At 50.9% G+C, this 20,073-nt stretch overlaps 1 protein-coding gene across 5 annotated transcripts in view; it reads right to left on the bottom strand.

Annotated features, from left to right (window-relative positions):
• TMEM63C (transmembrane protein 63C) overlaps window positions 1-20,073 on the bottom strand; it is a 132,584-nt gene that overhangs the window by 11,518 nt on the left and 100,993 nt on the right. For 4 of the 5 annotated variants that reach the window (XM_036841854.1, XM_036841852.1, XM_036841855.1 and 1 more), the window contains exons 5-17: window positions 19,009-19,046; window positions 14,002-14,144; window positions 12,461-12,509; window positions 10,532-10,640; window positions 9,037-9,110; window positions 8,343-8,423; window positions 8,107-8,230; window positions 7,220-7,353; window positions 5,647-5,769; window positions 5,035-5,188; window positions 3,706-3,812; window positions 2,573-2,659; window positions 1,937-2,002 (exon numbers count right to left, since the gene is read on the bottom strand). In XM_036841854.1, the coding sequence (XP_036697749.1) occupies window positions 1,937-2,002; window positions 2,573-2,659; window positions 3,706-3,812; window positions 5,035-5,188; window positions 5,647-5,769; window positions 7,220-7,353; window positions 8,107-8,230; window positions 8,343-8,423; window positions 9,037-9,110; window positions 10,532-10,640; window positions 12,461-12,509; window positions 14,002-14,144; window positions 19,009-19,046 (1,289 nt within the window). The remainder of the gene's footprint in view (window positions 1-1,936; window positions 2,003-2,572; window positions 2,660-3,705; window positions 3,813-5,034; window positions 5,189-5,646; window positions 5,770-7,219; window positions 7,354-8,106; window positions 8,231-8,342; window positions 8,424-9,036; window positions 9,111-10,531; window positions 10,641-12,460; window positions 12,510-14,001; window positions 14,145-19,008; window positions 19,047-20,073) is intronic. The other variant, XM_036841857.1, reaches the window with a different exon arrangement.

The following is a 20,073-nucleotide window of genomic DNA, read 5'->3' as shown; positions in this document are numbered from 1 at the left end:
GGAGATACATGCACTGGCTTGCTCTAAAGAAGGGCTGTTTGACGAATGGATAAAGAAGATGTGGTACATGTATACAAAGGAATATTACTCAGCCATGAAAAGGAACGAAACTGGGTCATTTGTAGAGACGTGGATGGACCTAGAGACTGTCATACAGAGTGAAGTAAGTCAGAAAGAGAAAAAAAAATATCGTATATTAACATATATGTGGAATCTAGAAAAATGGTACAGGTGAACTGGTTTGCAAGGCAGAAATAGAGACACAGATGTAGAGAACAAACATATAGACACCAAGGGGGAAAGCGGGGGGCAGGTGGTGGTGGTGGGATGAATTGGGAGATTGGGATTGACATATATACACTAATATGTATAAAATAGATAACTAATAAGAACCTGCTGTATAAAAAATAAATTAAAATAAAATTCAAAAAAAATTAATAAAGAAGGACTGTTTGACTTGGATCCACAGACCCTGGAGAGTCCACAAGTAGAATTTTGGGGGTCTGTGACCTTGAATAGGGAAAAGATTACGTCTTTACTTTCTCCAATTTAGCACCTCCTTCCATTAAGAGCGTGGGCAACAAATCACAGTGATGTCAGCTATAGCCATGAGTCTGTCACCAGTTGAAATGAGGTATTTTCATATCGTGTTGTACTTATTGCTGAGCTCTTACGATACCATTTGTGCTCATCATCATTTCAAAATGATGCTAGTTATTAGTCAGGCCGCTAAATTAGACATGCTAAATTCACATGATTGAGATTTTTCTGTCTGCACACGTGTGTTTGACATAGCTAGCTGGCCGACTTCAACTAGTAGTCATTCAGCCACCTGAATGGATGGTCACACTGCCTGTTCTCACGTTGGTGACCCAGGCATCTCTGTTGCTTTCCAGTGTCTCCATCTACACAATTCTGTCACCTTCCTTGAAAAGAGAAATCTGTAAGCCCCTGGACACATTTCAGAACTCCTTCAAAAGCTATTCTTTCTTGAGGGCATCAGAGTTGAGTCATGAACTCACAATTCTTTTCTTTCTCATATACAAACTGTATTGAAGATAATGACCTAGCCAAAGATGAACTCACTCATCTTGGAAAAAAATCAACTTATTACAGTTATAGTTTAATTGTAGAAAGCTTGGAAAATTCTGGTCCTTGCCTTATAAAGCAAGCTATGAAAGCTTGCATGTCATTTGCAATAATATACCTTTGAAAATTGGGACTTTCAACATTTGGAACCCTAAAAACAAAACAAAACAAAAAAGAAATTGGCTGGATATCTAACACGACCTGCATGTTGCCTTGTCAAAAATCCACTCCCCTGCCCAATTTAATATTCTTCTTCTAGCTAAGTAACATCAGCTTTCACACCGATGCCTTTAAAACAATAAAATGTAACTTTTGCTTGCCTACCTTTAGAATGCATCGGCCTATTATTAAATGTGTTAATAGAGATTGCATTGCAAATTTGAATTTTAAAATATTTTGATAACTATGTTTCAGCATAATTGGTTTTTGTTATAACCCAGGTATTTTGTACATTTAAGGAAATCTACTCAGAGTACATGTAAAACTGGCAAAATCTGAACAAGCTCTGTGGATTGTTTCAACATCAATTTCCTGGTTGTGATATTGTACTATAGTTACGCAAGATGTTACCATTGGGGGAAACTGGATAAAGCGTACATAGGACATTTTTGGGGGCAATTTCCTTTGAATCTACAATTATTTCAAAAACTTCATTCAGAGAAGGAGTCCCTGGGCTTTACCCCCAAAGGGATCCATGGCACAGGAAATGTTTAGAGGCTGCCTAATGAGAGTGTTAACATGCATTCATCTCTACCTGTATGAGCAAATAAAGGATACACATATCCACCTGGTGTGAAGCCCCAATGCACATTGGGAGTACACCTGAAACATGCACTCTAGTACTCACTGGAACCTGATGGATGCCTGTTCCAGATAGTAGATGTCAAAGAGCCAGCGTAAAAAGACGTCCAAACTAGAATAAAGAATAAAGCACAAGAAAAGAACAAGAATAAAGCAGACCCTTCAGTTAATGAATCTATGACCTAAGGCCTGGGGTTCAGTTCCTCTTGGGCTGGCTTCCTTCCTTTCAACCTCCCTTGCCCAATCCCCAAAGACTCTTGCATCTTAATATTCTAGCTGGCCAATCCACACTGCCTCTCTTCTAAATGCTGGGCCCTAACCCTTCGGCCTTTCAGCTCAAGGCCTCCCCTCTAGCAAACCTTCGCCAGCCATTGCTCCCACAATGTTCTCTCCCTCTTCTGAATTTCTACTGCACATTCTTCCCACCTTGGGCTGTCAGTTAGCTGATAGGTAAGGCTTGTTTCCCCAGCTGGAGGATAAGCTCTTTGAGGGCAGAGTTCATGGCTGACGGCCTAGAGTTCACATGATACCTGACTCATGCTAGGCTCATGACAGGCACCGGACTGTCATTTGAGGAATGGATTTGCAGCAACCAGAGGTGGGCCTACAGTATCTGAAAGAGGAAGTTCCAACTCTAGGGTGAGCCTGGCTGACAGAGGAGAGATAATTGGAGGTGAGGTACCTGGTCAGTCCCATAGAGGGCAGAATGACCACCATAAACACCAGAAAGATGTAGCACTTGTGCACTATGATCAGATTCTGAGTTGATCTAGAAGGAAACAAAGAGAGACATGATAAGAACCAATCGCCTTACTACAGAATGAAGAGAGAGAGAGACGGCTACCTGGCCTAGAAAATGGTTTCATAGTGCATACCAGTGCCATCTCCACGGAGCACTGTGAGCTGTGCTGTGGCTGGGAGCAGCAGGAAAGAATAGCATGATCAACTAGTGATGTCTGCCTTGGGCATAAGAAAAGGAAGGGAAGGCACACACATACCATATATTTGACACCTCTGTTCAAGGGACATTACTAATGATACTCAGAATTCTTGCAGAGTTTCAATAAGCAACATGAGCCCTTTTCTTGGCCAGAGGAAAGACCAGTAAGGATTTCTGTTAAGATAAACCTCCTGGCTTACTGCCTGATAGGATGATAGAAACTTTTGGTGCCGGAAATAACTTTTGAGACCCACACAGCCTTCAGGCCAAAGCAGGTCCACCTGCCCCAGCATACAGTAAATCCTTTCTAACTAATTAGCTCCTACCATAGAACTATTAGTGCTAATAAATAGAAAATAGCTCTTAATTGTTTAAGATGTGGGCACTGTGTAGGCTACATGGGTCTACAGTCAGACTGAGTGCAGGGGCTCCTCTGCTATGGCCATAGCAGCTCTTCTGACATTTTCCAAACAAGTCCTGCTCTCTCACTCTCATCCTCTGCCCTCTGCCTGGAATTCCTGGCACTGCCTATCTCTGCCCGCAGCTCCAGACCCTCGGTGCGTGGCTGGAGGCGCGTGGCTGGAGGCTGAGGGAGCAGCCCGAGGAGGGCTGGGTTTTGACCCCACGTGCCTGGTATGGCGGCCCTATCTCAGCATCCCTGAGGCCAGAGGCCCAGAGCCAAACTGGTCCCCTCTTTCCAAAGAAAAAAGTATCCCTTAGTGTTCCGGGCAGGTTTCAGGCATCAAAGCCACCCCATATCTATTCCATTCCTTAGGCCAGACAGGAAGCCAGAGTACTAAGCTGGTGGGGTTTGGGGGGGCAGAGGAAGAAGCAGGTTCCAAGAGCAGGGCTAGGAGGGGAGGCCCCCAGCTCACCTGGTCCAGTGGGCTTCAAGGAAGGCGGAGAGGTAGACGATCAGGGGCATTATCACCGTAAAGGCCCAGAGCAACAGGGAGGGGAAGAACTGGGTCACGATGGGGCTCTGTAGGGGTGGAGCGGAGAAGGGCAGAGAGACGTCAATGCAAGAAGCCCCTTCTCCTTGCAGGCTTCCCTCGCCTTCTCCCACATCCCCGGCCTCTCCTCCAGCTCAGTCCAGAGCAGGCCTGGTGTCCCCGAGGCTGCACAGTGCACCTGGACTTTCTGACCCGCCTTCCTGGTCAGGGGTCTGCCCGGCTGGGGCGGCCGGAGGCCGACACCCCAAGGTCAAGTGACATCCCCAAGGAGTGCAGGCCTTCGACGCTGAGGTCACCGGAGGGGTGCCCTAGGCTGCCCCTAGTGACTTGGCCCTAAGGCCATAGCCAGCTGCTGTCACTCATGCCTCAGACCTCAGGGAGGAGACACTGCTTTTGTTGTGATGTCGTGTGAGAAGTGACGAAGAGGGGGAGGGTATGGAGCAAGAATTCCCAGGGAGAGCTGTGGTCCCCTGGCCTGGGGCCTATTGCGAAGTTGACAAAGGAGGGCAAAGGTAAGCAGCAGCAGCAGGAGTGCTTGGCTTGACTGCATGCACGTGCGTGCGTTCGTGCGCACGTGGGTGCGTGTGTTTTGCTGGAACAGGCACGGGGATAACAGGAAAGGAGGGGCCTTCTAGGATCACTACAACAGCCTTGAGGCTATAGAACTTGGAAACGAGCCAGTCCAGTTCCTCGGAACACCTCTGTCCATAGGAAGCAGCCCTTCCCTCCAGGGACGACTCCTGTGAGCTGCTGCGCACGCCCAGCCAGGTGTGGGTGTGTCTGGAAGTGCGGGAAGTGGAGACAAAGCTGGAGGGCCTTTTCCTCTAGAAGGGCTGCCTTGGAACTAACCTCTGCCTGCCCCGCCCTCAACCCTGTCTTCAGAGCAGGGAGCCCAGCTCTAGAGAACGTGGGGAGAACAGAGCTGTCACGCTCGCCACACCTTCTGCTGCCCCTTTTGTACCGCTAGCTTGGCCCAATGTAAAGGAGCCCTCCAAGCCCATCCCCCCAAACTCACCCCAGAACTTGCCTGGGGCTCCCCCACTCTTCAGCCCCGGTCCCTAAGATGGGCAACGACCCACATTCATGCCCTTTAGAGCACGGGAAGCGCTGTGCCACCATTTACACCGCTGCCACTGCCACAAGTATGTGGGCATCGGAGTCACGTCCCAGTGGGCCTCCCACCTCCTCCTCGCCTGAGTTCCTCCTTCATCTCCCTGGGGCCCCTGCGCCTGGCCTGAGCAGAGGAGGCACCTTCAGCTTCTCGATGGGGCGGGTGACGTTGTACATGTCGATGGTGTTGATGATGATGGCAGGCGTGGTGAGGAAGAAGAAGAGGAAGAAGAGGAAGGTGTTGATTGTGATGAAGCGGGCCCACCAATGGAAGCGGCGGACAGACAGGTGTTTCCTGGGCAGGATGGAGGAGGGAGACGCACTTAGGACCCCGGGTCTCAGCCCTCAGACACAGCCCGTGCTGTTTCCTGCACGCCAGCTGTGGACCGGGCTGCCCTGGTCTAATTCAACCCCGTGCGCCCACCCATACCTGCATGAGACAGCCCTGGGCCTTCCCCTCAGTCACACCACTTGTAAAGGCTCTGAATATATCCCATAGGTGAGCCAAAGAAACGATCCGAATTCTTTCTGCAGGAAAAAACTCTTTCCTCAGAGGTTGGGTGCCTTCCACGCTTGTGGTGGGGTGGGTTTGGGGGTGGGCGGAGGCTGTGACGCCCACGAGAGAAACAGCCCAGCGGGGGCCGTGCGCGGGCAGTGAAGCAGGAGGACAGGCCCTGATTCCCTTCGCCGTCCTACGGCCTTCTTCAGTCCCAGAGGAGCTCAAAGGAGAGGGGAGGGACAGAGAGGGCTTACCAAATAATGTCTTTGGGGTGTGGGGCAAGGACAACCCTCCAGTGGTCGGATTTGACGATGGTGGTCACCGAGGACTGTTGGGCCGACACACCGCACTGGATGAACTTGTAATCCTCCAGGATGCTGCGGAGATGCGGGAACAGACAGAGGTCCAGGGGTGAGGACGATGGTCTGGGGTGGAGGGGGGCTCATGCCAGGGGCCCGGGGCCGCTGTGGCCATCCCACAGGTAGAGGCTCATCCACTTCCTGGGAATTCTTGGAGACTTGGATATGTCTCTCTCGACCTTGTAAGTGGGCAGTCCCCAAGGCCTAGTCACTGAAGGAAAGGGGCATTAGAGGGAGGGACTGCCCAGGAAAAAAGGGGGCCACACGGTTCTCAGTTCATGTCTTTTCCCCTTAACAGTAGTGACAGAACAAAGACCCGCTCTTTCTGTGAGGTTGACAGGAGAGGTACTCATTTCAGCCCCATCTTAGTATCCATAGCTACCGACTATTGAGTTCTACACAGTGCATGACGCTGTGCTAATTGGTGATTAACATCGTCTTAATTGCACAGATTACTGAAGACACAACCAAAGAGGGGCGGGTGCTGGCACTGGAGCCTCATCTTTGGTTTTCTAATTCAAACATCTGCTGTAATTAAACCTTAGATCCTCTCTACGGAGAGTGTTCTCAGAAAGTTATTGTCTTATGTAGATGTACTGTTTTATATAACACATACACTAACTAGAACACATATCCCTTCTTAACCCTCTGGGAGGAGGACAGGGAAGATATAAGTAATCAAATTTGATAGATAAGAAATTTGAGGGTGTAAGTGACTTGCACAATTTTGTACACAATTTTTTGCGACTAAACTCTAGCCTGTGCCACTGTTCCTTGGTAGGGTTGGGGTGGGTGAGGACAAATGTTGTGAGTGTTCAGGCTCCCTCGGGGAGAGGAGGGCCCCATAATCCTCAAAAGACTGATTCTGAGGCTCCCATCTATTTGACCCAGTCCTAAGATTCCTTCCAGAACATTCCAGAGTGGCCCTCATCCACTCCCTATCAAGGTGGGGCTGCCAGAGGCTGGTGCAGAGGAGAGAGGAGGCGGTAGGGCTATGAATTAGGGGAGGCTTGCAGCAGGAGAGGAGAAATGGCAAGCAGGGCTTCTCTACCCTCTGTCACTTGTGGTGAGGGGAGGGGTGATGTGCAATGAGGGAGAAATGGGTACCATTCTTGTCAAGGCCTGGAAGAGGAACCAAGAGGTCAACAGCTACTCTGACCACTTCTGTGCTGAAGCAAGAACATATGGGAGTGAGGAGCCCAGGGCCTGGGCATCTCTGGAGACAAGCTGAGCCTGGCAGCTGGGGGAAGATGGATGTGGCCATGCTCTAGAAAACAAGATGGCGGCTGCCATGCCCATGAGGAGCATGGGGGGGTCGAGGGGAGGGCAGAATATGGCAAACTGGAGGGAGGCTCTCTCTCCTCCTCCCCTTGGCTGGAATGAGGGTGAAAGAGGATGGTTTCAGAGAAGCAGAGGCCCACTGTCAGGGCTGGGCTGGGCACAGCAAGCAGCTGGCCCTGGCACTCACTGCTTTGTCATCCTGGAGTCCTGGAAGGTGACAAAGATCAGGTCCAGACGCTTCAGCCGAACGCGGTTGAGCTCAGCGTTGAACTCATCAGTCAGCTGCTCCTCCAGCTCACTATAATATTGCTCTGCGTCTACCTGGGGTGAGATGTGGCCCTCAGAGCTGGAGCAGCCAGCGTTCCAGGCCTCACACTTGGATGTGAGGCCTCTCTCCACTCAGGCGGCAGGCCCGAGGTCTTGGTTCCATCCCTGGCTCCCTTTGAAGCCTGGCAAAAAGCTCAGGACCCCAGGTGGGCTCCAAGATCCCAGCTCTAGAAGAGGAAGAGGCTATGACTCTGAAATTAGCTCCCTGCTCTTAGATCTAGGGAAAGCGAGGCGTCGCTGGGGGTAAGGGGGTGCCTTTGGACTCGGAGTAGCCCCCAGAGGAGTGACAGAATGTGTTTGTAGCATTTTCAGGAAAGGGGGTGATTCTTTTTCTGGACTCGCTAGAGTTCAGTCCTGCCAAGACCTCCTTCTAGCCACGGTGGTTGGGCGATAAGACTGAATCCACTGCTTTCAAATATTCCTGTCCTAGCTCAGTGAAAGCCTGAGGCCTGGGAGCCTATAGCAGCCTGCGGTGTCCTCGCTGGTCCTCCCATCCAAGCCCAGGAGGGGGCAAGAACAAGCCTCCCTGGATCACTCTGGAAGGGCCCCAAGAAAGACTCCTCTCAACAGGGAGATAGGACGGGTGGAAAGGAAAGCAGGAGCCAGGTGCCGCAGCACAGAGCAGACCTGAATGAGGCATGCGGTCCCAGGGTGCGGGCAAGGGGCACTGCCCAGAGCCCTGGACAAAGCCTGGAGACCCGGTGCCCTAGCCCCTCTGCTGTGTCCCCCGATGCCCTTGCCAGTTACCTCTTTGAAGCAGACCCAGCACTTGCAGAAGCACAGCCGGGAGCAGGGGTGGATCTTGATCATCACCTTCCCCTTCTTCTTGGCCTTGGCAGTGTAATAGAGCCGGCCCCGCATTGCATGGCGCCTGTCAGCCAATGGGCAACAGGAGAAGGATCTTGTGGTCAGGGTGCCAGCAGAGCCACAACCTCTCCTTCTCTCCCCACCCCAGATTCAGACAGGTCCCGCTACAGCCTCACCTCTGATCATCCAAGTCAATCAGGGTCCTGACGTCGTAGCAGAAGTGGACTCTGGTCACTACACACCCTGGATAGGCCTCACTGAAGCCACAAACATGGAGGTTGAGCCATTCTGTAGGGCTGGGGACCTCCCCCCTCCCCCCCCCACCCCCTACCCAGAGCTACAGCCTACAGGGCTAGGGGCCTCAGCTACCCATGGTTCCTGGTGCTTGGATGGTAGAATCCACCCCTTGCTCCTAAGGCTGAACATCAGGGTTGATCCCTGTTAATCTGAGAGTTGCCACATCTTTCCCAGATGACACAGAACAGGGCCAGGGAGCAGAGCTGGAAATTGCTGCTCATGGAGAGATAATTAGCTCCTGTGGCTAGGAACTCGGGTCACAAAAGTTGCCTCAAGATGATCTGCTCTAGATAACTGCGGTCTGGCAGCTCCCTGGGCTCCACAGTTGGAGGTACAAGGGAAAGGAAAACTAGCATCCCCCATCACACCCATGCCATCAGAAATTCCCTGACTTCAGAAACCCTGCTCTGGCCCCAACCAGGGCCTCCCCCATTCTGAAAGGTTGATCCTGAGCTGAATCTAGGGTGAGCCACAGCCCCACTCCACCATCCGGTGCATCACTACCCACATGAGGACCCAGGCAGGGTTACCAGGAGGAGGCAATCCATGCCTCAGCCCACCCGACCCACTTACTGAAAATGCTTAATGATGATTTCTGGGTCTTGGATGTCCGTGGGGACATAGGTGATCATTAGTGTCCTTGTGACCTAGGTGAGGAAGGTCAATAGAGAAAGAAGCCTGTGCTCACACAGGACTCCTGGAGTCTGGGTCTTCAGGTGGCCCAGAACCACCTGGAGTAGGTCTTCTACTCCCATCAGGCCACCTCCTTGCTGGGTAAGCCAAGTGTCAGCTTCCCCAGCCTGTGTCCCTGAGGTCAGCAGGCCGTGGGAAGCTGCAGCCAGGGAAGCTACACCTCTGTTAATCTCTGTGCCCCCCGTGGACCCCTTGCCTTAGACGGCTGTGATCGAGGGAGGAAGAGCCAGAGGCTGCAGACAGGGCCTGGGGAAGGACCACAGCTCCATGCCCTGCAAGGGCTGCTCATGGTCTCTTGCTGATTTATGGTCTCCCTGCACCTCCACTGCTCGATGTGACGTCCCACCTCGCTGGGTCGTCCCTCTCATCAGACTGTGCAGGGGAGTTAGGAGGTGAGCTAGACTCTGGGGAGGGAATGTGGAAGCCCCTCAAAGTCCACATTTTATTCTGTGAGTGGGAAATGTCTTCCTGAGCCATCGCCTCAAGGCGACAGTCTGGTAAACTGTGCTGCAAGAGAGGGGAGTCTGGGCAGAAGCTTCTGGTGGCAAGAAGGAAAGCTGAAGTGGCCGAATCCAGACTGGTCAGGGGTGCCCAAGCCTCCATGACTGGCAGGCTGAAACATTCGGGATTACCCTTCAGGGGTATGTGCATTTGCATTCTGGGGTGGGGTAAAGTGAATCCGTCCTTTAGGATGGACAGCTTGAAGGTGCTGATCTTGCTTTTATCTGCCATCTTCCCCTGCAGAAGACCCTACCCACCTAGTGGTCCTTCCTGGGATCACCTCCCAAACAAGTGAATGTTACTCAAATCCCTGTCTCAGGGTCTGCTTGGGAGGTAGGATGGGGGAAACACAAACCAAGACAGTGGGGACAACACTGGGGCAGGACATGGGGTCTCTGACCTCAGGGAGATGGTAGAAGGGCAAGGAGCTTGGGCACAGCAAGAGTGGGCAAAGTAGTCAAAATATCTACCCAGAGGGTCAGCAGGGGGCACTGGCCGCTGAGGATTGAGGCCCCCCGCAGGTTCAGCGCTTAGTTAAGCCTTTAGTTTTCTGATGGTGGGGAGGTCCAGGGGTCCTTGGAGAGGGTCCAGGGCAGCAGGGGTGCAAGGGGGAGGAGGCACCTGGGAGCAGCTATTTACCAACTGGTTTGGAAGTGTATTAGTGGTTTAACAGCCCAGACAGATGTGCCAGGTGACGATTCCCAGGGATGAGCAGAGGAGGCTTGCCCTACTCAGGTGAGACCGCCCCCTCCCCCAGGTGTGCAGAACACACCAAGCTAGGATGCCTCTGAAGTATGGGCGTGGGATGGTGTCCAGCTGGGGAGAGCCTCTAGCCGAGAGGGTGTTGTTCTAGTAGCTCTTTTCACTTACTCACCTTGTAGCTCTTCTTGGGCACAAACCCTAAGCAGTGATGAGTCATGAAGAGGAAGTTGGTGACAAAGTATAAGAAAGCGAAGAAGCTGTGCAGCCACAGGAACTTACTCCTGCCAAGAACAAGACACAGGAGGCATGAGACCCCAACTTCCACCCCACACAGTCTCCCCAGGGCCACCCTCTGGTGCCTCCAGACACTCAGGCACCTTGGAAGGGAATGGAGAAGGGTATGTCCACTCTAACTAATAGAGGCTAACATTGAGTGTTTACTATATGCCAGGCCCAGGGTGGGACTAGATGCTTTGTGTACATTTTCTCACTAGACTCTTGTACCTCGTGAAGGTGGTACTGTGAATGTCTTCATTTTACTCGTAGGGAAACAAGGGCTAGAGTGACTGCTCGAGGTCACTCCTAGCTGTGGCAGTGCCAGGAGGTGAGCCCAGAGCTGCAGAAGCACTTACACTCTTCACGCCGTGTCGTGCTGCCAGCGGCTGTGGCTCAGGCCGCCCCCGCCGACCGTGAGGACAACAGGAGGGGCCACCCAGCCTCTGTGGTAAGGGACTCCGGGGTCACACACAGGCCTGGAGGAAGGTGGGCCTGCAGATTCGGCCCGCCTCCCTGGGGTAGGACGAGTGCTGGCCCTTGGGCTCTGTGCTCACGTGATGCTGTCCCAAGGCATCCAGCCAGGATGACTGCTCAGAAATAGGGCCTGCCTTATTTGGTGCAGTTGGAGGAGAGAAAGGCTGCCTTGCTTCAAAATATCTCCTCATCACTGTCTCTGTGCTGGCATTTCACCTAACCTTCCCCATCTAGTTACATGTTTCTCTCCTCAGTGTTCTCAGAGGGGGCAAGGTGACACGGTCCCTAAGGGACATTCCAGCTCTCTGCCAGTATGGATTTACAAACGTTGAAGGCTCTTTGCTGCCCTATTAAAATTCACTTCTTGTTGGGAAGTTGTAGGTGCCACACTTATAACAGTGGCCGGCCTGGCAGAGGCTGGTAAGCTCTGCTCTGGTGTTGCCAGTACCCGGGAAAGAGTTGGTTGAAGGTGGAGGCGAGAGGGTGCCCAACCATTCTGCTGAGTTTGGACTTTGATGGATTTGGAATTTGATGGAGTTTGCAGGGGTGCAGGGGCAGAGGATCAGGGGTGGGGCAAGGGGAGGTGGGGCAGGAGTGTGCAAACCCCACTCACACCTGCCGGAAATGCTGCTTCAGCTTTGTCAGGAAGTCGGCCAAGCCTGGCCATGAGACCTAGGCGGGGCTGATATCTCAGCCTGGACCAGCAGGGCCACATCTGGCTCAGTACAGATTGATCTGGCCACCAACTGGGTTGGCTGATGTTAAAATCCACAGGTTCCTGGACCATGAGGGCTGGAGGGGGCTTAGAGGTCATGTCCAACAGCTCTTCCCCCACCATGGACTAGGGATGAAGCTCAGAGGGGGAGGGTGCACTGCCCCAGACCTAGGGCCGGCTAATGGCAAAGCCGGGGCATGAACCCAGCTCCTGTGGTTCCTTAGTCTCGCTGCTGTGGCAATCAGGTCTGAGTTTCACTCGGTTATATGAGGGTTGACCTGAACTATTTTGTGGGCAGGGAAGCAATACCTTAAACCTCTGCTTACTACAGTAATCCTGTTGGGAGCTGGACATACTAAGCAAATAGGACCATCTTTCCAAATCTTCAGGAGTGACCGGTTTAGGTAGTTCCATCCATTACAGAGATGGGGACACTGAGGCACCAAGAATACTTCCCCACCGAAAGGATGCAACTTTTGGCATCCCACTTGGAACCTGGGTTCCCAAGGAAACCAAGCCTTTCTTATCAGCAGAGTGGTGCTCATGTTTTGGACCCACACACTGGACCATCTCTCCACGCTAACACCCAACCCCCGCAAGCCAGTAGAATGGGAGGTAAGAGGATCAGGTACCTACTCTGTGGAGACATTGACAATGGTGGTCCGACCAAAGTGACTATTCCAGTCTGAAAGAGAAGAAAGTTGCTGACCTCAAGCCTGGCACCTTGACTGGTTGGGTGCCAGACTTCAGGGTTCCTGAGTGAATGCCCGGGGTCTAGAGATGCTTGCCTACGTCCTGGTCTTCCTTCTAGTTCCCCAGAGCTTGTCCCCAGCTTCCAAACAACCCCAGCAGAGGCCTCCTCTCCTCCCTGGGACTGCTGACTGGGGCTCCTCGGCTGTGAAGTGAGACCGAGCGTTGGTGTGGCAACCCCAGAGCATGACTGACTCAGGGCAGACATCGGTGAATGCTTGTGGGAGGGACCCGGCAGCCCCACCATGAGCGGAATGATGAAATTAGCAACACTGTTACCACTGGCAACAATCACAAAACCCAGAACTTCTGAAAATGCATTGCTGCCTCATTCTAACAGAGTAAATCCTTCTGGCTGAGTGTATTAGTGTGCTGGTTTAGACATCTCCAAGTTTTATGAAACCATACTATCATTGCCGTACTATCATACTATCATTGCCATACTATCATACTATCATTGCCATACTATCATACTATCATTGCCATACTATCATACTATCATTGCCATACTATCATACTATCATTGCCAACACACTAGCTCTTAGGATGAGAATCTGGGAAGGCAGGGCTCAGTAGTTAATTACTCTGGTGGTGGTATTTGGTAGCATGAGAAATGGGTGTTACCTTGAAGTAACTGAGGTCTACCTCTGGCCGAGGAGAAATAGGTGGAAACCTGAGCCATCAGGGTACACCGGGCTGCCACCTGGGCATTTAAGGTGCTATCCTGTACCACCTAGTTGTATGGCCCTCACACAGCTCTATGTTTGCATTTCCTAGTGAAACCCTGGCTGTTATTCACAGTGCCCACTATCAGGCACTGTCCCAACCACTTGACACGCATTGTCTCTCAATCCCTATGACAGTTGAGGAAACTGAGGCCTGAGGACACTGTATAAGATGAAATAATTTTTTGGGAAGCAGACGTGGGTAAAAGTTGGGGAACCATGATTTTTCTGTCTTTGAAGCCCAAGCCCTCACCCACCACATTATTGTGTGAGAATTTACCCTGTTATAAGGAGTGTGGATAGATTCCCTATGAGAAATTCTGCATGCTGTGTCCATCAGAGTGGGTACAGAGAGAGATCAGGTCCAGAGATCTTTGCAGTGGGTCACATGTCATAACAAGGCCTCCAGGAACACCTGGACAGGTGCAGTGTGGGGTAATAAACATTCAGTTTTAGACTGAATTACTACTATCTGCCTTCTGTGTGCCAGGCCCTGGGCCAAATTTATACCAAAAGAGGTATCATCTCTGGTTTCCATGTGAGAGAACTGAAGCGTGGGTTGCCTAAGGTCACATAACTAATTTTGAGAAGTGCAATTAAAATTTAGATTCCTAGACGCTCAAGACCCAAGCTCTGTCCTGCCTACTGGGCTGCCTCTTAGGTCTAGTGGGCCGGGCCCGGGACCTGCTGAGCTCTGCCTACCCAGAACATTTCCAGTGTAGTTGATGGGCAAAATGATGCCCAAGGAGGGGATGCAGAGGATAAGCACAAAGACGATGAGATGATACTGGAACATGATGTAGATACGGGCATCGTCTCCACACTTGCTAATCAGATCTTCGTTCCTGGAAGAGACACAGAGACAAGGACATTGCTCAGGAGCCAGCGTGGCTACAACTGAAGTCGGAGGTAGATAGAGGAAAGGGAGAGAAGATGACCACCCCACCCCCGAGTTTTTATCTTTAGAAATATCACCCTTCTCAAAACTTGTCATGCCTGAAATGTATTTCACTGAATTTCACAGGCGAATCAAAGATAGAGGCTACAGATACAATCCTGGGAATCCAGAAGCCCTCTTAAATCAGGCATTTATTTCCTCTTTTATTGCTTGTTCAAACATTTTGAGTGCTTGCTATAGCATAGGCACTGAATAAACCATTAGTGATAACAGGATTCATCCTATTTTTCAAAAAGTTGTTCCTTAAATTAAAAAGGGGTACTTAAAGCCACAATGAGGTATCACTCCACCCTGCCAGACTGGCCAAAGTTGGAAAGTCGGTGAGGAAAGTGTTGGTGAGAAAGTGCTGGCGAGGGTGTGGGATGCCGGGAGCTCTCTCACACTCATGGGTACTTACTCTGGCACACAGCTTTGGATAAGAGTGGACATTATCTACAGAAGTTGACTATAAGTATACCCTATGACCTAGCAATTCCACTCCTAGGTTTATACCCAACGGAAATACATGCACATGGGCACCAAGGGACATATATAAGAATGTCACAGACGCATTATTTGTAACAGTCCCAAACTGGAAACAACCTAATTGTCTATCAGAGGTAGAATGGACACAAGAATTGAAATATATATGTAGTGAAATATATATATAGTGAGCTATATATATCACATTATATGTATGTAATGAAATACCATACAGAGATAAAAATGAATGACCATAGCTGAACCCCACAAACGCAACGTTGAGTGAAAGATGCCAGGCACAAACAATACATACCATTATCATTTCAAATACAAAGTTCAAAAATAGGCAATATTGAACTACAGAGAAGTCAGGATACTGGTTACCTTTGGAGAGGTGGGAGGTGATAGGAGATTGGGAGGGAGAAGGAGGAGGGCTTCTGGGGTCTTGGCAATGTTCTAATTCTTTATCAGGATGGTGCTTGTATAGGCTTTGCTTGTGATGACTGAGCTGGACACATTTTTTGTGCACTTTTCTGTACATGTGCTATACTTCAATTAAAAAATTTTAAAGCAATACATGCTTATTATAGAAACTTTGGAAAATACAAAAGAAGAAAATCATTCACCTACAATCTCATCAAACCTAAGATAATGGTTATTAATCATTTTGGCCAATTTCCTTTAGTTTCTTATTGTATTGCTGGTTTAACTTGTGACTGTAGTATAAACAGCATTTGATGGATTGCTCTTTTGCTTAGCATTTAATCTTAAGTCTTTTCTGACCGTTTTACATTTTGTCTAAATATTTTTATGGCTGCCCAATAATAATGGTGACAATAGCCTCTGTTTGTGGATTATTGGTTCACACCCAGCCCCAAGCTGCACGCCCCCGCCTTTGGTGGATGTGCCATAGTTTACTCACCTTTGCCCTCTGATCAGACTTGAAGGTTGTATGCAACTTCTAGCATTCGATCCAGGATTCAGATTTATTTTTCAACAATATTACAAAGAGCATATCTTCAAGGCTTTCAATATCACCATTTAGGTAATTATTTAGAGCTCTCAACCTTTTTTTAACTTCAAGCAGTTAAAATACTTCCTGCCTTGGACTTGAGAATTAAATCCCAAGAATGGGGTGGATGAGAACTGGTGAGAAGGGAGAACGGGGGAATGTCCCCTTGCAGGCTTGCGGTGCCAAGATCTGCTCACCTGATAGAAACAGTGTGCCCAAGGCAGGGTGAGAGCCTCCAACCAGGTGGAGGGAACAGAGGGCTGGATGGGACGAAGAACACAAGAATCTCCTTTCTGGGCTGACAATTCCCGCCTCCCCACTGGGCCCATTGCTCCATCTGCACCGGAAGCGCAGGTTATACTCAGCAGCCTATCTTACAGTTCTGAGGGAAGCCTGAGTTTTTGAGTCTGCCTATACATATTCCTCTACTCAATTCTGTTCTCTTCCCACCACTCTTTAAAGTGCCGGCCCCATGACATTCCAGGCATCACTCTTTCTCCTACTCACAATTAATTCTCATCTCTGCTCTAATCGCTTCCTCTCCTCTACCTCTTGCTGGAGACTTGTTCTACCTGTCTCATCTTTAAATTAACATCCATCTGTCTCTACAGACGCCCACACTTCTTCCCTTTCAACTACAGCCAGGTTCAAGTGCTCACTTGCTACTCTTAAAAAAAAAACCCAAGAAACTCCTTAAGCATCCACTCCTTCACCAGTTTCCCTTCAAGTTCCATCCAATATCCTTCCTTCCCTGCTCCCACCCACCTCTTGAAAAAGGTGGCTTCCATTCTCTGCCTCTACTTCTTGGACATCTCCTCGTCCTGGAACTGCCCTCCCAGTGGAGACTCAAATCTCCGAAGTCGACATCCTCTGCTGAGCGCTCATGCTACTCAACCTTGTAGGACTGGAGGCTGCAGACCACACCCTGTCTGGACCTCGCGCCTGCCTGGCTTTAGTGAGCCCGTGCCCTAGAGGTTGCCACCTTTTCCTCTTGTCCCAACCACTCTCTCCCTTGGGCCCTTTCCCTTGGGTGTCCCTTCTGCTCCCATGACTTCAACTACGACCTCTGTGCACCCATATCCCAAGTCTAAATCTCTAGCTCCGACCTTTCTCCTAAGCTTTAATCCTGTTGTTCAACAGCTTGCCGGTCAACTCACATGCTCACCCTGGCCCTATGTCATTAATTTCCCAACTCATCATATCTCCTCATCTCCCAACTGGTGGTATTATTACCCTCCCCAGAAACCAGACCTCGATTTCTCCCTCTTTCCTAACCGGGTGGAAGCCAGGTGGAAACAACAACCCACTGACTGTTGTTGCCCCATCATCTCCCTCCCCATGGCTCCTCCGCGTTGTTTCCCTGGTCACCACCACCTCTCACCTGCACACTGGAAAAACCTTCTTAGCTGCTCGCGTTGCCTTTGGACTCTTCCTACTTCCATTGACCCCTCATGCCCCTGCCTACAAACAGACATCACCTGAGTGTCCTGCTCAAAAGTAGTCACTGGCTCCCTGCTGCCTCTAAATCAAAAGCCAAGATTCTCGGTATGGTGGTCAAGATCCCAGCTGATCCTTCTGGCCCAAGCTTTCATCCCCTCTCTTGCTATGTACTCTTGCTTCTAGCCACACTAGAAGATTTACCATTTCTGGACACTCCCTGCCTATCTCTGCCCCAAACCTTTGCTCATGCAGTCCTTAATTTCTGATGGGCCCTCCACATCACAACAGTCAAAATTCTTCCCATTCCTCAAGGCCTCGCTCAAAACTATGCTTCTTCTGAACCCCCAAATTGGAATTAATTTCTCGCTCTCCCAAATGCCCTTTGCACAGCAATTATGCTCTCCCCATTATCAATTATGTGTAGTGGGTCTTGTTAACCCATGTTTTTCTAACTAGACTGAGTGGGCTTTGTGTGCTGGGACTCTGGCTTCTGCAGGAAAGGGCGGTCATGAAGAGGGGCATGAGAGACTGGAGGTATAGGTTTCTCTTAATAAAAATGTATTTATCCAAGCTTGTGCATGTTTTAAATATTAACAAAGCAAAACCAGAGAAGGTGCCAAGAAATAAAAGTCCCCCTTCCACTCCCCCAACATGTGGCTAAGATTCCCACCCACGCACAAACTAGCTGTATCACTTCCTCGGGACTCTGGTGAATGAGGAACGAAGACGAGAGGCCAAGGCCATGGGGAGTCCTCCACCAGTGGAGCTGGGGCTCAAACTCCAGAGGCTGCTGGTCCCAAGCCCAGCTCTGGATTCCCAAGGCCCAGTCATGGTATCTTGTGCCCCCAAAGGGTCCCAGGCCCTTCAACAGGTCTGGGGAAAGAGAGGTGCCCTGGTGTAGCTCATGTGGGTGGATGGGATCTTGCGGCAATGTCTGAATGCTCCCAGCAAGGCCCTTGAATGGTGTGGGCATGGAGGTACATGAAGGAAGAAGCCCTAAGGGCCTTGGCCAAGAAGCAGATGTGCAGGTCCAGGCAGGCCCCTGGCGCAGGCGGCCTCTGGGGAGCACTGAGGCTGCACCCTAAGGCAGGCATCACCAGGCAAGGATGGACCCTGGAGGAGGGGTTGGAAGGACAGGCAGGGCAGGCCAGATGGGGGATATTTAGGGAGAGCCCAGGAACATACAGCGCTCTGAGGTGGAGACAGAGCTGTGTGCACACATGTAAGTGTGTATGCACGTGTGTGTGCATGTGTGTCCACACACGCAGTGGAGGCATGGAGCTCTGACAGGTGTCCGCTCTGCGGAGGCATCTGGCTGGTATGAGGCCATCAGGAGATGACAGGTGACTCGGGGTCTCTCTCCTTGCCAAGTGGGGTCTCACACTAAAGAGATCCAGGAGGTGCGGTGGGCCAGGGGCTGTCCCTCCGTAATGGGCATGGAGGCTGGGAGGGGAAGCCTGCCCTTCTGCCTGGTAGTTTTTGTTTTTTCCATCTAGGCAAATATGAGGAATGATGTTCACAGAAGTAAAGCAAAGAGTACCCAGGAAGGATTTCTTCTTCCTTGTGTGGCCTTCATAAAAGCATTTTTACAAGCATGTGAGAGGGGTCTTTCCTGAGAACTGTGGCAGAGGGAAAATGGGCTGTGGGCAGTGTCCAGTTCCCATTTCACCTACGGAATGCCGGAAGGCGTCCTCTGCCAGGGCCGGGCTGCGGTGGGCAGGGGGAGTGGGGAGTGGACGTTGGGGCACAGAATTTAGGCCCAAGGCCTGGTCCTGCAGGGCAGGAGACCCTGTCCCCACCCTCTCCCAGATAAGGCTCAGGAAGCTCAGGCACTTACTTCATGGTGATGGTGTTGAAAAACCAGGAATAGAAGCCCTGGGGAAAAAGGAGAGAAAGTGTGAGAAAACCCAGCACAGTGAGGCAGTGAGGCAGTGTCCGGGGCTCCCTCCCCTGGCAAGGTCTGGACTGGAATTGGTGCTGAGGGAGATGTCTTTTCAGAAGTCGGGCATCCACCACAGCAAGTGGTGGCTTAGAGGGTGGGCCTCAGACTGGAGGGAGAGAAGGGACTTTGGGGTGGACATCAATTGCTTTCTGTCTGTCCCTCGTTGCTTCCTTCTGGGAAATGCCCCTCCCCTATGCATGTGGCCCGGTGGACTGTCCGTCAAGAAGGTGTCTGCTACCAGTGGTCAGTTGACCAACGGGAACATGACCCAAGAGGGGCCAAGCAAAATGCTCTTAAGGGGATTGATATGGGTGTTGGGAGAAGGGTCTTCTTCTGAGTTCTTGCATCTCGGTCAACACCAGGCATCCTGGAGTGGAGTGGCTTGGTGAGTCTTTGATGCCACATGCAGGAGCTTGTCTGAGATAAAAAGCCTGCTCAGAGGAGAGAGGACCACAGATGGGATCCTGGTGGCAATGCTGGACTTCCTGGATCTAGCTGTACCTGAAGCAGCTGCTTCCCTTAGATTTCCCCGCACTCAGGCCACACATCACCCTTTTGTTATAATGCTAACTTGAGCTGGGTTTCTTCTTCTGCATCTGAGGGTCCTGTCGATTATACATTTCTCTCAGGGTCTTGCTGTCTGGAGTTTCCGGGTGGTGGGAAAAGGTGGCCTCAGCCGGGGGCTGGGAGGGGCTAGAGAGGCAGTCAGCTTGGGAACTGTATGCATAGGGTAGGCAGAGGGCCACAGCTCTAAAAGCTGCCAGATGTGGCAGCTGATTAAGTTACCCTGGTGCATGCTTCCTTCTGGGATCCCAGAGGGTCTGGCGAAACCTTGGAAAAGGTTGCAGCTCTTGATTGGGTCACGAGCACATCAGCGACCCAGGCAGGCCCACTTGGTTGACAGTCCCCCAGAACCGCATGGATTGGGGAAGGGGTATTTCCCAAAAGGAAGAAATGAGG

The sequence above is a fragment of the Balaenoptera musculus genome, chromosome 2 (genome assembly GCF_009873245.2).
Source record: "Balaenoptera musculus isolate JJ_BM4_2016_0621 chromosome 2, mBalMus1.pri.v3, whole genome shotgun sequence".
Classification (NCBI taxonomy): domain Eukaryota; kingdom Metazoa; phylum Chordata; class Mammalia; order Artiodactyla; family Balaenopteridae; genus Balaenoptera; species Balaenoptera musculus.
This window is presented reverse-complemented; position numbering and strand designations above follow the sequence as displayed.